Source organism: Cucurbita maxima, unplaced genomic scaffold (assembly GCF_002738345.1).
Source record: "Cucurbita maxima cultivar Rimu unplaced genomic scaffold, Cmax_1.0 Cma_Scf00001, whole genome shotgun sequence".
Classification (NCBI taxonomy): Eukaryota; Viridiplantae; Streptophyta; class Magnoliopsida; order Cucurbitales; family Cucurbitaceae; genus Cucurbita; species Cucurbita maxima.
Window position 1 is genome coordinate 9057705 of NW_019272017.1, and position 15616 is coordinate 9073320.

Here is a 15616-nt window from a genome sequence, read left to right on the forward strand (position 1 = left end):
TTTTACAAAAATAACCAACCTGACTTTATATAGTCTGAAAAGCCTTGTAAATTGAATAAATAAAATTTGATTAAATTGTGATTATTTAACTTTAATTACAAATTTGATCACAAGTAGCATGCTTAATTATTGCTTTTATGATTTATTATGCAAATTATTTAAAAAAAAAATAGAAAACTAAATGGTATTTGTGAAACGAATATAATTTCAGATTTTACATAAAAAAAAAAAAAGAAAAAGAAAAATAAAACATGGGCGGAATCCTGTTGTGTAGTGGAAAGAGGGCGATTGGGCCGGTGGATCTCGGGGTCTTGACTTTGGGTGGGCCCAGAAGGAGAAGGATGGGATCGGACGGCTGTGGGAGGTGGATTGGGGGGTGGAAAATGGAGGGATGGGATGGCATATATAGTTTCTGACAGAATCGTCCGCTCCCAAAAAGCAAAAGCCCCAACCCCGAAACCCACAGCGGTCGGCCAAGTGATTGCGTGTTTGTTTGATTGCGAAGAAAAGCATCGGCGACGGGCACGCAAGCTCCTACGCACAGATGATTATGGAGTTTGTTGGAGTTTCACGATTCGCTAATTCCCCTTATCGTTCTTAGATAGAGATTAGAAATGGAAATGGCCGGTGCTTTTATGGATTACAAGTTATCAAGCTGTGCGTTGAGTCGTTCCTTTCGCTTGCGATCCAAGTCTGCAACTTCTCCCTCAAACTCCTCCTCCTCCTCTTCTTATCTTCTTCAATCGCGCTTTTCCGAGCGCCTTTGATGACCATGATCCTCTGTCTTCGACCTTATTCCGGATCTCAGTTGCAGGTCCACTCCCACAATCAGAATCTCGATATCACCCTCAACAACAACGACCATCCGCGATATTCTACTTTTTCCGCATGGACCCTGCTGCCTCTCGCCCCGCTGTAGTAATCGACAACGGCACCGGGTATTCTTTACCATTCTATTTATGACTCCGCTTGGCGGGGGGCTATTACAATTTGAATTTTGATTCTCAGTTTCATTTTTTGTCGGTGTTTGTTGACTACCGTCTGTTTGATCGAGCTCTCATCGAATGCTGTTTTGACTTTTTGTTTTTTTTTTTTCTAATTGTTTCGTTTCAGATATACTAAAATGGGATTCGCCGGCAATGTAGAGCCGTGTTTTATTGTTCCTAGTGTAGTTGCAGTTAACGAATCGTTCTTAAACCAATCGAAAAACTCGTCAAAAGCAAATTGGCTTGCGCAGCATAATGCTGGTGTAATGGCAGATCTTGATTTCTTCATTGGAGATGAGGCGCTTACGAAGTCGAGATCTAGTAGTACTTATAATCTTAGCTATCCAATTCGAAATGGTCAGGTTTACAATTGGGACGCCATGGAGCGGTTCTGGCAGCAGTGTATATTCAATTATCTGCGGTGTGATCCGGAGGATCATTATTTTCTTTTGACTGAGAGCCCCCTTACGGCACCCGAGAGTCGGGAGTATACGGGTGAAATTATGTTCGAGACGTTTAATGTTCCGGGGCTCTATATTGCTGTCAATTCCGTGCTCGCTCTTGCCGCTGGTTATACTACATCTAAGGTTGGTTTGTTATTTGAAGGCTGTTCTAAATCTTAATGGACACAGTTTCATAGGACTGGAAATTATAGTTCTTGATCCACGAGGATTAAAAGCACAAATCATGCAGCTCTCGAGTTTAGTAGAAAAAAAAGCCCAGAAAGCAGTTACTACCCTTTTGAGGCTAAGTTCGAGAGGTTTTAGATTCCATCAAACATTTGGATGATTATAATTGGCAATTGTCTGTTTCTTCATTCATTTACAGCACCTTATTGATTTAGTAAAGCTGAACCATCCTGTCCCTAAAATAAAAGCTAGCATCCCTTTATCTTCTTTTAGTGTGGACTTGTATTTCTTCTTGCTTTTGCCCTTGTCAACATGCACAGACACAAGAGCATACTTTACTACCATTACCTTGAAATACAGTGCCAAAATGCAGTACCCAAAAGAGTAGATTTGTGCCAATCACGGCCGAACAACTTCATAATTCGTTAGCTTTCAAATGCGTTTAATGTCCAGATTAAACCAGATAATCCAACGTCAAAGCACCCTTGTTGCAGAAATGTTTTAGTATTGGCTGTGATCAGATTTGTAATAAAAACATCAGTAATTCTTGATGAGTTGGAGAAGTATTGAAACCTATCATCGGAAGTTGGATTCTTCTTGTTAGGTAACAGAATTTTGAAGATAGTTTTACTTCCTTCGTTCAGTAATATATACTCTCTCATCTTCTTGTGTTATGGAACATGCTGGCTGGTTTTTGGGTATTGCAATCAGTCAGGTTTAGAATGCACTTTCTCTGATGATCAAACTTTCATATAATGTCATGCCCAAAAAACGATAATAATAACTAAGCCACCTACCAATTAAAGAAGGAAATGGCAGAATCTGTTCGCAAATCACTCCACATGTGTTTGAAGATCCACTGTTTCTGTTTCCATGTATTTATTTCTGTTGTCATGTATTTTAAAGAAATCAGTATAGTTGTGCATCATTTTTCTCTTTGCAAATATTATTTAATGTCTTTTTTTTTTCTTGATAATGAATTCTTGTTATTCTTTTGCTCATGAATTGACAAGTAGCTTGTCTTAGTGTGAGATGACAGGAGTTGTAGTGGACATTGGAGATGGGGCTGCTCATGTTGTGCCTGTTGCAGATGGCTACGTTATTGGAAGCAGCATTAAGTCGGTTCCCATTGCGGGCAAAGATGTGACGCTATTTGTCCAGCAGCTCATGAAGGTAGGTTGTCTTTCACTAGTCCTCTTATTTTTCTTTTCTGGTTGAAGAATTATTTTGGTTGTTTGGAGGGTCTAATGCAATGCTAATACCTAATAGATTTATCGTGTGACCAGCTGTTTGTTACTGGAAAGTTCTAAGAATATAGAACTATGTGGAGGATTATCTCTTGTTAAGCTTTTCATTATTTGATCCTTAAATTTGTCTCTGTTGACCAATCATCCTATACTATTTATGTGTTATTCTTTTCTTGTTCGACATCCATGTTATTGGAGATTCTGAGGGAATTTTTTTGGTAGTGGTAGTGATGCTCCAATATCTATGATAGCCTGCTGCATTAAGTTGCCAAGTTTCCTTGTTTAGTTAATTCTTCCTTATGAAGAAACTTCATCAAGTGGCCCCCTCTTTGGTTCTAATGAAGTAGAGGCCTATATAAAAAGAACTTTCTGGGTAAAATGAGATAATAGGTATTGTTCTGTAGTTCTACTTCATTTTTAAATAGATGTTGTGCAATATTGTTATTGAAGATGCCAATGTGAGCATAGCTCAATGGTTAGGTTATGTCTACTTCATCTAAGAGTTTGTAGGTTCAAATTTCCAACACATCATGTTATGTATTATTTTCAAAAGAATATTGTTTTTGAAGTTCAATTTTTGTGTACATTAACTTCTTATCTTTGTTGTTCTGGATATGTTGATATCCAAAGCTACTGGATTGAGGATATGAGAATGTTTTAATTTTTTTTCCATTAATGTTAATTTATAGAATGAGCTGTTGCCTATTAACGAGCTCACAAACTTGCAATTTACCATTGCTTCATTTAGGAAAGAGGAGAGAATGTACCACCTGAGGACTCTTTTGAAGTGGCCCGAAAAGTGAAGGAAATGTATTGCTATACCTGTTCTGACATTGTCAAGGTTGGAACTTTACTGTACTTGTTTGATAAGTCTTGGCAGAAATGAGCACATATTTAAGATCTATGTCAATCTCAACTTTGTTGAAAGTAGATAGACTTCTCAGCCTATTCTGTTATAGTTTTGGTTACCTTGTCATTGTTTCTCTGCACCGATAATTGGTGAGGTAGTATGTGCATTGTTGATTTCAGGAGTTCAATAAGCATGATAGGGAGCCAGGCAAGTATATAAAGCACTGGAAGGGAATTAAACCCAAGACTGGCGCACCATATTCCTGTGATATTGGCTACGAACGATTTCTTGGTCCTGAGGTTTGCTTTTAGCTTATTTCATCATGATGGATTTCATTGTAGATATGTTAATTGCATGCTTGAGTTTGGCTAGGATGAAAAGAGAATTAATGTTATCCCGTTGTTCACTTCGCAATTGTAGTTTATGTCACCGTATTGCTGAACTGTTTTGGCAATGTTGATGATCTGCAGGTATTTTTCAATCCTGAAATTTATAGCAGCGACTTTACCACTCCATTGCCTGTTGTAATAGACAGGTGTATTCAGTCTGCGCCAATTGATACCAGAAGAGCGTTGTACAAGGTGAAGTATTCTTGAAAAACTATCGAGCTTGATTATGATGAAACGATCAATCCGAAGATGATAGTTTTTTCAGCTTAGGAAATTTATTGAATGTCGTTTACCTTGTTTGTGTGCATTTGACTCAGGTTCCACATGTGGTTACATTTTTTTGTAGATATATTGAACCTTCCCTTTTGCCCTTCTGTCTTCTGCCATTCTTTAGTCATCAGATTTTCTTCAAGTTCAGTTTTCATTTTCCGTTTCTTTTTTGGTTTGGGGGAGTGGGGAGGGGGGAGGGATCGATTTGAATTGCCTAGATATATATAATGATCGTTTTCCATTGTATTACTCATTCTTCTTCTTTCAAAATCCTACTTCTCATATTAATTAGATCTGTTGCTTACCTTAGAACATAGTACTATCTGGAGGTTCAACAATGTTCAAGGACTTCCATAGGAGGTTACAAAGAGACTTGAAGAAGATCGTGGATGCCCGAATCCTTGCTTCTGAAGCTAGAATAGGAGGAGAAATAAAAGTGAGAATTTATATGATCTTTTTGTTCCCCTCTTTTAAAAAAGAAACCGATTATTGTATTATATAGGTCTTTTTACTGCAGGACAAATTACTTTCCGATTAGTTTATAATTTCCTTGCCTTTTTCAGTCGCATCCAGTGGAAGTCAATGTTGTTAGCCATCCCATCCAGAGATTTGCCGTCTGGTTTGGTGGCTCTGTTCTTGCGTCAACTCCCGAGTTTTTTGCGGTATGTATGCTATATCTTCTTCATATGCCAATTACAATCCCTTTCGGCAAGGAAAAACATGATAGCTTGTTAGGTGTTTTTCTTGTCTGGTGGGTTGGGGAAGAGGACGATCAAGCATTTCTAAAAGAGGGAGAAATGAGTCTCCAAGGTTTTGCTCATTTCTTAACGAGCATGTCCATTTGAGCAGTTTGTCGGATATGGTTTTTCTTACACATGAGAGCTCCCCAAGTGTTTGCAAAGTGATTCACGGGGAGATTATCGAAAACTTTTCATTTTTCAATGTGGTTGGAGAGCCTATTCACGACCGAATACTATTTGATTCTTGCATAATGTCTCCTAAGAACAATCTGCCAAATACAGCCCAACATCCCCAGTGCAAGAATAGTAGCTAAGTTCACGAGTATATCTTTAATCAACGAACATATATTGTTTTGTTTGGATGCAGGCTTGTCATACAAAAGCAGAATATGAGGAGTGTGGTGCAAGCATATGCCGCACAAATCCTGTTTTCAAAGGAATGTACTGATGCAAAGATCCTTGAGCTTTTTGGCCTTTGGATAGTATAGTCCCTGACTTATGTTGTGGATCAGATGCTTTGCTGTTTCCCCCTTAACATGCACCTCGGTTCGGTTCCATGCTGTGCAGGCTTTCATAGATGTACATGGGTGGTGTAAAATATGATCATTTTCTGTATAATTTGTACGAAATGTGGTTCATTACTTCAATTCTTTCATTGGGGGCCAGGTTTTCTAAAATTAGCAATTGGTCCAAATTTAGCTTTCTCATGTAGATGGGCGTTGAGGAATCCTATAAAAATCAGCATCTCAGTGAATTTTAGACGAGAGCTGAATAGCATGTTTTTTTTGGCGTTCAGCTTAGGTGAAAGTTTCAGAAAGAGGTTTATCCTGTGTGTGACAATGTCTTATGATCTATTACGACCAAAAACTTTAAACATTTGGAATGCTTAATAATCCGCAATCTTTAGTCACTGTGCTTTACATCCAATATTATTTGTTTTTCTTTTCCTTTACAAGGAGTTATTTGAGATTTACTTACCACTAATGATATATCAATGTATACCCATCCTTGTAACTTTAAGTTGTATCCTTTCAAATTTATACTAGTACCCATTTAAATTCTTAAAATCTTCGAGGTAAATCAATTTAATATTTTCTGGGATTTATAACTAGTTTTACTCTATTCAATTCTACACAAGTATGATAGAGAAAGACCGATAATGTTCGGAAACATCAAGTTAGGTAAAAAATCAAATTTTTTGGTTGGCGATTGGAGACAGAGTAGATGAGTGATAGAGAGGCTCAAAGATGTTTGAGGTGTTTTGATAAAATCGACTCACGAGTGATTCTCGATAAGCGTGTCCAAGCAAGCAGTGAAAATTGATGATGTCTCAAAACTTGGGATGACGACACAAAGCTTGGGCTATGGTGTTGAGAATCACGATGACGAAATGAGATGCAACATTGCATTCAAAAGACCTTGACATATAATAGAGACAAGTGTGCTAGAGTCACAATAGAACATGTACACACGGGTCGTGTGTGTGGCTGGACAATTTTAGTTTTCGTATGAGTTGTGTTTGATTGACGGAGGAGAACCTCATCTAAGGTTCGATGAAAAATAGAAATGAGGCTTTAGTTCCCCTTAAGGCTTGTCATGTGTGTGTCAAGATCATGAGATCACAGTGTGAAAAGTACAACTGTAATAGTTTACATTAGAGTCACACCTTGTATGTCTAGTCAGACAAGAATGTCAAAAAACTAATCTGATGAGTGTAATGAAGACTTTAAAAATGCGTCATGAGTACTAGATTGAGCTGGGCAGTTGTAATATTTAGAATCATGAATAACTTTATGGGTCGAAGCCAGAGTCCTTGTGGTTAAGAAGAGCCTCGACGCACGAACTAAGCTCACTTGCAAAAGGGATTGGAGTTCTTAATGGGTAATAAATAATTAGAAGGTGTACAATGTAAGGTGCTTTCGAAGGAACCATTTCCATTAGAGAATAATGTTCATGGTTGCAAGCAAAGAAATTGGAGGCCAAGTGGGACATGTGCCAACCAAGTGCTAGATTGAGCATAATGTAAGTCCATATGGGAGGACGATGTCACTATAGATGAGGTAGCTGAGTTAAGTGGGGGAGAACCCAAGAGGGTTGCTGAACTCGTAGAAGTACTCCAAGAAGTGAGCACATATCTATTCCTTAAACCTTCACCTCATGCCTAGGGTGGGAGGCTTCAAAAGAGTTGTTGAGACCAACATTCATTCGAACAGAGAGCATCAAATTGGACCTTAGTGACATGAGGAATGAGCTGTAGGAAGACCAAGAAGTGACATCGCAATGTTTGCCGCATAAAGTTGACCCCGTTGAGAAGTTAGCTGAAGTATAGAGCCAACATGGGGCTGTGTGACAAGCTTCCAGACTTTGCTTCCATAAGGTACGTTATGAGAAAATGTTGTGGTTGAGCTTGCAATTCCAACCTCGAGGGGTACACCATTTTTTGCAACTTTGCGAATATGTGTGTTAAGACCAAGATGATTACGTTTAGGTCGTGCTCTCCTTAGCTTAAGGGAGAATATGATGATGCTAGTTTTACCATGGTTTTTGTGGTAGGTCTCGAGGGAAGTTCAAGAGAAGGGCGAAGTTAGGTCCTAGATGAGAAAACCCACAACCATTGGGCAACTGCTATTTGTTGTGCTTATATTGCGAGTCTTAGATAGCAAGAGATCAGTGTGATAGCCCAAGTAGTGCACAGTTTTCATATTCATTCTAAAGCACATTTATTTCTAGCAATTCAATTAGTAGCTAATCCGATGTTGATGATGCTGAGATTAAGTGTGTGAAAATGTCATAATCCAGGATGCAATTGTGCCCTCGAAAAAATTATCGAGGCCCGAGATAAATAAGTGTCATGATGCGATCAAAGAGAATGACATATCGGGTAGACAAGAGTGTCAGAGACAAGCTTAAAGAAAGTCTGTGTAGGACCTTAGGCCATAACCTCAAAAGTTAAAGTTTCAATATGAGTTTCAACATACGACTCTAAAGTTAAATATGAAAGTTTGCCAAATTTAGCGTCAGTTGAACACTTAATAGACGCTCCGCGAAGTCGTATGACTATTCACTAAAATCACGTATCAAAATATCAGAGGAGACATAGTGTCAACTCTCCACCACCTTTGGGACATGTGGCATAAGTGAGCTATCTCATGTCATATGTGTCTAAGACATCTTCTTCTGAAAATGGATTTTTAGAGAACAACTGTCAACCCGTGCTGACATTGCGCTCCAACCCATGAGTCATAGGGTATATAGTGTATGAGGTATTTTTCGAGAACAGGGTTTAGGATATATGGGGTCATTCTCCAGCACAGTATCGATAAATGACTAGATATTAGGATATATGGGGTCATGGGGTCATTCTCCAGCACAATATCGATAAATGACTAGATATGGACCTAGAGGGGACCTAGAGGGTTCATACCTCAATAGTACCAAAATAGATGGATGTCTAAGATGTCTCAACTATAAAGTTTAACTCATGGGTCAATTCTTGATAAGCATATCCATGGTAGCAGAGAAGGTAAATGATGTCACGAAACTTGGATGGCAAACGTAGGTCGAAAAATCTTAGCCTAGAGGAAAGAAAAGGTGGAAGTAGATGACTTGACCTAGAGTAGAGGTAAGTCGGCTAAAATTGCGACGAGTAGTAGTCAAACAAGCTTAATTTCCGCACGAGTAATGGTATATTGAGATTGTTTCCATTCCATTTGTTCTGTTCAAATGTTGTCTGCCATCTTTTAATGAATAGCTGTTTTGTTGATATATGATGTTAAAGAACCAAGCAGAAAGCAAGCCCTCCATAAGTGCTTAAAACCTGCGAAAGAACAAGCAGACCCATCCATTTCCCATCCAAATATCAACAGCCACCATAAAAACCATTCTCCACGTCCTTTTTGGGACCCCTATTTACAAATTAATAATTTCATACGCCAAATCTAGTGATTAAAATGCAATGCAATGCCTATAACATTACACCATACTTTTGACATCAATGGAGTTGTGTTTCCCCACACAAACTTACTACTCACTTCTTTCTTTTTGGTTAATTTAGATCGATCTCAACCCGCTCTGGATTTCCCCTTTCGGTTTGATTCCCCATAAGTTCGACCCCGAGCTGCCCTTTGTCTCCAGCACCAAATGCATACAACTTCCCTGATTCGGTAAGCGCAAATGTGTGTGCATTCCAGTAAATTGAATTAGTGAGGCTAATCTGAACGACCCGCTCGCTAATTTGCTTCAAAGACCTTACTAGTTCCGGGCTTAGGATGCGCGGTTGCCGATTCCCCTGTACAATATCATCCATAAAAGCATCCATTACTTGTCAGGATTCAGCAGAAATAACAGTCGTCTAGCTGATATGCTAGTTCATAATCAAGTACATTATGCATGGAAAGTGTCTAAATGATATCATTATAGTATATCAATCTAGAACTGTATCTGTTCTTAGCATGGATGTGTTAAAAAGATATAAGAAAGCGAGACCTGCCCCCCGGGGACATCGATGTTATGTCCGAGACTAGCAGATTCTCCACAACCGAAAGAATACACATCGCCATCGTCTGATACGACGAACGTTGTATAATCACCTGTAGCAACATGAACTGCTTTAACATTGCTTAATGCTTCCACTACCTTAGGGGAAGATTCACACTCCTCATTTCCATGACCCAGGCATCCATATCGGCCCCAACCCCACGTACAAACTCGACCGTCGCGACCTACAACAGCTGCGTGCCAAGCACCAGCAGCAACCACAACTGGCTGGAAATTCAGAAGCTGGAATTGTTCAATGAGACGTGGGTGTTTCTCATCGGTCCTTGAACCATGACCGAGCTTCCCGCCCAGTCCACAACCAACTGAGTATACCGACCTGACGTTTTGGAAAACATAGGATTGTGATTCATATGTTTGTAACGAGGTAAAGACAGAGAAATGTTAAATGAAGATGAAGCTCACATTCCATTAGGATGACAAGCTAGAGCAAGAAGGTAGCAATATCCAGCAGCAATTTGAACAACTGGAGTGTTTTCTAACGCTCCCATCAGGGGCCGTGGTTCCAAGTCGTTCGGTTCAGTATGATGACCGAGCCTACCGTCACTCCCCCAAGAAAATGTATACACTCTACCTTCTCTTGATAATACTGCAGTGAAGAAGTTTCCAATTGCAGCTTGCACCACAAATATATCCTTCAGTGATTCGACCAACTTCGGCGTTGTAACAATTTGATCTCCTTGAGCTCCATGCTCAGCTTCACCGAATGAATCCTTGCCAAATGCATAAACACGCCCCGCGTCGCTGATTAACATTGTCCTTCCAGCCCCTACTGCTGCCTGAGTTATTCGAATTCCTTGCAGGGATCTGCAAGATCACGGTGTCCATTAATTTTTATACTACCTCTCTTGATATCAGGTGAAGAATTGTTGAAATTTTCGCAACCTGAGAAGGCGAGGCCGTGATTCCTCTTCGGTGGTACCATGTCCAAGCTGACCAGAGCTGTTAGATCCAAAGGAGTAAACAGCTCCTTTCGACGTGACCGCAATGCTGTGACCGGGTCCTGCGATTGCCAGGGATTTTTCCCTTCTGCAACATGCTTCTCCAGCCACTAAAAACCTTAATACCAGTTTCCATGAGCCACCACATCTTTGCTTCAATGCTTGATGCTGTTCTTCTGTCATAGGTTTGAATATGGCTCTCTTTTGGCACATATCTAATGCAGCGAGTTCCGAAATCGATAATTCATAGTCAGGAGCAAATTTCGCAGGCTGTCTAAAAAACGAACACGTCACCTGCAATACGCACAGACGAAATCAATCAGCAGCATTATCAATCCTGGAAAAGTAGAACAAGGGAAATGAAAAATCTTGCCTCTAACTTTGCAAGGTCTTGAGGATCCAAGTTACATGCTGTCAGGACATGAAGAACAATGGAGGGATTGGCAGCTAAGGGGAATTCGCCTGGGTCGGATTCCCCAAAGCAACGTCGTTTCGACAATGTCGATGTTGCATTTGTGACAATTGTAGAAACTGACTGATCAGGAATGCTATGGAATTGTATAGCCGCTGTTTCGCTCGTCGTGGCATCCATGGGCACTGCCTAAGGCTTTGCAGTGCCCAAACTCGATCGAAGACGAGACTAAATCGCTGAGATTGCGAGAACATGAACAAAGAAATCACTACATTATTCAGTCCAGGCGATCTACTGTAAATCTAGAAGATTGAAGGTATCATTATCTACCTAGTTTAACCAGATTATTCAACAAACCTTCACTCTTCAATCTACATCAGAAACAAAACAACGCCTGTATAAGTTCCTCACAAGACAAAGAATATAACAAATGAAAAGGCAAAAAACTTCAATGGATTAATGGATGCTTGGAACTTGTTGATTGAAGAACATAAAAGATTAGATCAGTTAACTCCAACCAAACATGTTAAGAACAAGCCACTCGATCAGTACAACTTGAGCTCAAGAACAGCAAAAACAAAGGCAAGACAAAGAGAAGCAGAAGGGATAGCAGGAAACTATGAACAAAACAAAAGAAGGAAGACGATGATCACAAAAATTGGGTTGGAGAAGAAGGCAAAGCTTTGTTAGGAAGAATACCAATCGTTGATGAATGGATATTCGAACACCAAAGAGACCCAAAAAGGAAAGGATTTACCATAAGAGAGGAAGAACACCTATTCACGCAAACTCATTAAGGAGCAAAAGTCAGAGATACCAACATGACCAAAAAATTATATCAATTAGTGAATGACCCAGAACAGGGTTTACAAATTTAACCATGCCCATCAATGATCAGCCATGATTCTTTTCAGAAAACAAAAGATTTCCTCATACCCAGATCATAAAATTTCCAGAAACTCAAAAGAAATCCACAAAAATGATCATCGCAGATCGATCAGTAGTTATTCAGAAACGAAATTACATGTAAGTGGAAACCAGAATTTAGATCAAAGAATGGATGAAGACGAAGTGGGTTTTCCGATCAGATGCTTCTTCTTTTGCCACATGATGATGATGATGATGATGATGAATTAGAGGATGATTCAGGAATTCTTCTTCTCCCAAAGAAAATGAAAGGGAATTTCCTTTTATCTCGAGGAGTGAGAATGAATAATTCCTGCTTTTTTATTATCCTATGAGAGCCGTCTGCCTTCTTCTAAATCTATACGTTTTTAAAGAGATTAGTGAAAGAACTAATCCCTTTGCTTCCCATTATTTATAGTGTTTATCCTTTTTACACGTTTCCCTTTTCATCGACTATTTTTTTCAAGTTCCACCCATTTGTGCCCTTTTTCTTTGACTATCCCAAATTAATTTTTTAAGTTTTTTTTATTTTATTTTTTTATTTATGACTAATGGCAATCCCACACAGTTCAAAGAGCCATAAGAATAGGATTTTTAGTTGAAATTTACCTCTTTTTTCCCCCTTTCAACTACGTTTTCACTCTTTTAAAGTGACACTGTGTGGGCTATTTTATTATTATTGAGGTGATTTTATTGGGAACCGACATTATTATTATTATTATTAAAATTGTCTTGAAATATTTAGGCTAACCCTTTTCCATTACTTCAAGAGAGGAAGAACTGTCACATCCTCACCATGCCCATACTCTCAATAATTTCAAGTTTCTAAACACATTCTCTTCTTCATCTCTTTGCTCTTGAGTCCCACATCATTCAATTCATCTCAAGAATGGAACTTTACGCAACAAAGCTAAAAGAGATCCAATGGGTCTTCTTAAATAGTTGTAAGAAACTACTGAAACAAAGCTTTGGAGAGAGAGAAAGAATTATGGGTTTGGAATGCTAAGATGTGTGTCAGTGATAGTGGAATTATGAACTGAAAATGATTGACATTGGTTTACAAAGGCCTAACCGAACTGGATTGAATTAAAAGTCCAGTGGGTTTCCTTCAAGAACGAACATTCAAGAACACCAATGGCAAGAAATAGAGCAGAACAGGGGATTCAGTACCAGTTTCACTGCTTTCATCTGCAATTCTTCGTTCCACTGGCCTCTTGATTTGGTTTGAGAGTAAAGTTTTCGACATAAATCCTTGATTTTGGGAGGAAATGGATGCGACCCAGATGCTAGAATTTACTTAAACTTCATGGAAACTAGAAATGATGTGGTGTGAGGAGAGATTTGAGACAAAGTGGAGGAAGGGCTGAGGAAAGAAGCAAATGCTCTGTTTCCCTTGAATGATTCTGACAGCAATCATTTGAAGCTGAAACATCACAACTTTCTCTCTTTTCCCCCCCCAAGCTATGATCATTCATAGGCATGAAGTTGTGTAAACATGGCATTGTTCTGGGTTTCTTTAAACGAAGCCATTGAAGCATTTTAGGGAAACCACTCATTGCAATGCGATGGCCCTTTTCTTTATGGATTCTTGCTTGTGCGAACACAAAGAAGCATATCAATCTAGTAGTTTCTTCCTTCTTCCACCTCCTTCATTGCTTCGTTCATGGCCGCCAACGATGAGGCCAAATTCCCTCACTCTACCGGCGACCACCTCTGTTTCGAAGATAAAGTGGGCGCTGCTGAAGTTGAGCGATCAAAAACTTAGTGGAGCTCACGACTATTTATTTTATTTTCTACATTTAATCCTAAATCTTTATTCTCAAAATATTAAAAATTATTTACATATCTTTATTTTAAACTATATAAATATTATTTTTTCAATAAATATATATCTTTATTAGGCTTCATTATTTTTAAAATTAAATTTATTTTTATAAAAAAGCTAAATTAATAAAAAAAATATATATTTTATATTTATCATGAAGTTTGAAAATAACATTAATATACTAAAACTTTTATAAAAACAAATAAATAAAAATAAATTATTTTAAATTAGAAGAAGAAGAAGATATTAGGGATGAGGGAAGAATGGTGGGGGCAACGAATTTGAGGCTTGAAATTCCCGAAGCGCACCGTTTTGGATAAGAACACAATCCCTTCTCTCAATTTGATTGGCTCTCATTTCCCCCAAATTCTCACTTAAATCTCAACCCTAATCCCTTCAATCTTCACTTTCCCTTCTTCAATGGCGGCAACAATGGCGACCATGGCGATCCTCAACGCCAAATGCTTCACCCCCAACAGAACCCCCCTACCACTCCTTCCCTCAAAGCCCACAAGACCCATCTCCCTCCCAATCCCATCTCCCAAATCTTCTCTCGCTGGATCCGCCATTGCCGGAGCCATCTTCTCCACTTTCAGCTTCACCGACGCCGCCTTCGCCGCCCAACAAATCGCCGATCTAGCCGAGGGCGACAACCGTGGGCTGGCTCTGTTGCTGCCGCTCATCCCGGCTGTGGCTTGGGTTCTCTTCAATATTCTTCAGCCGGCGCTGAATCAGATCAACCGGATGCGGACCGAGAAGGCGGTGATTGCAGGATTGGGTCTCGGCGGGCTGTTGGCCTCTGGGCTGGTGGGGACGCCGGAGGCAATGGCGGCAGAGGCTTCCAACGACGCGAGAGGACAGCTGCTACTGATTGTGGTGGCGCCGGCGATTCTGTGGGTTCTGTACAATATTCTTCAGCCGGCGTTGAACCAGCTGAATCGGATGAGGTCGGAGTGAAATGGTAACGGTGATATTCAAACATCTGTAATTTTAAATGCAACTCTCTCTCTCTCTCTCTCTCCTCATTTATAAATGAATCGTTGAAGAAAGAAAATACGTAAATTATTCCAATTTTAAAAAAATTCAAAAAACTAAGAAATGGCTAATAAAATAATAATAATCACTTTTATAATAATTAAATTAGTTTTTAAAGGATTGCTTAAATAATATTTTAAATCCATGTTGTTTTTGAGTCTCATTTGAAGCTCACGTGACTAACCCCGTGAAAGGTTTTAAACTTTTATTCTAAACCAATAATAATAATAATAATAATTTCTAATGAATTTAAAAATCCTTTATATAGTGCGAGTGTCTTTATAAAAAAATTTAATTTATTTCATTTTTTCAATTCAATCACATTACCCATCAAATTCAATTTTTTTTTATTTTATAAAAAGAAGGTTACAATTTTAAATTTATAATAAATTATTGTGAAAAAATATATACCAAATGCTGCATAATTAGTGAATTTTTTTTGATTTATTGGCTAATTTATTTTATTTATTTAAGAGATTTTAGAGTATTGGGTTTGAAAAAAAGCCGAGGGAGATGTTTTTGACATAATATCTACCACTTAAAAATGTGAATACATCTGATAATATTATTACTGAGGGAAACAATACAGAGTTGAAAAATAAAAAAAATACTATTATAGAAATAATTCAGAGTTGAGAAATAGAATTATCTAAGATTCAATCTATATTGACAACTTTTAAATATGATACAACCTACCAATTAATACCTATAATTAAAAAAATAATAATAATAATTGGTTTTGATATATTCTATAACTAATATATTCTAGAATTGACATGTTTTAAGTTTAGCTAAATAATTCACAAAAGCCGAAAGTCACGCCACTTCCTAA

At 38.5% G+C, this 15616-nt stretch overlaps 3 protein-coding genes across 6 annotated transcripts; 2 read left to right on the forward strand and 1 right to left on the reverse strand.

The window, feature by feature from the left end:
- Window positions 1-421: 421 nt before the first annotated feature.
- Window positions 422-6022, forward strand: LOC111492757 (actin-related protein 3). Its single transcript, XM_023142194.1, has 9 exons — window positions 422-938; window positions 1114-1573; window positions 2642-2788; window positions 3611-3703; window positions 3892-4011; window positions 4183-4293; window positions 4682-4807; window positions 4935-5033; window positions 5479-6022. Exons 1-9 carry the CDS (start codon window positions 889-891, stop codon window positions 5557-5559), a joined length of 1287 nt encoding a protein of 428 aa, XP_022997962.1. The 5' UTR covers window positions 422-888; the 3' UTR covers window positions 5560-6022.
- Window positions 6023-8918: 2896 nt separating this feature from the next.
- On the reverse strand, window positions 8919-12295 carry LOC111492612 (ultraviolet-B receptor UVR8-like). Of its 4 annotated transcripts, none has more exons than XM_023141983.1 (7): window positions 12043-12295; window positions 11349-11389; window positions 10980-11254; window positions 10551-10900; window positions 10071-10472; window positions 9597-9984; window positions 8919-9399 (listed from the first exon to the last, which is right to left on the reverse strand). In XM_023141983.1, the coding sequence occupies exons 3-7, from the start codon at window positions 11196-11198 to the stop codon at window positions 9157-9159; spliced, it is 1602 nt and encodes a 533-aa protein (XP_022997751.1). In that variant the 5' UTR covers window positions 11199-11254; window positions 11349-11389; window positions 12043-12295; the 3' UTR covers window positions 8919-9156. The 4 variants fall into 4 exon arrangements, with proteins under 4 accessions (XP_022997751.1, XP_022997759.1, XP_022997767.1 ...); XM_023141991.1 differs by lacking the exon at window positions 12043-12295 and adding an exon at window positions 11537-12036; XM_023141999.1 differs by lacking the exon at window positions 12043-12295 and adding an exon at window positions 11531-12036.
- Window positions 12296-14103: 1808 nt separating this feature from the next.
- On the forward strand, window positions 14104-14805 carry LOC111493283 (photosystem II core complex proteins psbY, chloroplastic-like). The gene has a single exon (XM_023142937.1). It carries the CDS (start codon window positions 14170-14172, stop codon window positions 14704-14706), a length of 537 nt encoding a protein of 178 aa, XP_022998705.1. The 5' UTR covers window positions 14104-14169; the 3' UTR covers window positions 14707-14805.
- Window positions 14806-15616: the final 811 nt, after the last annotated feature.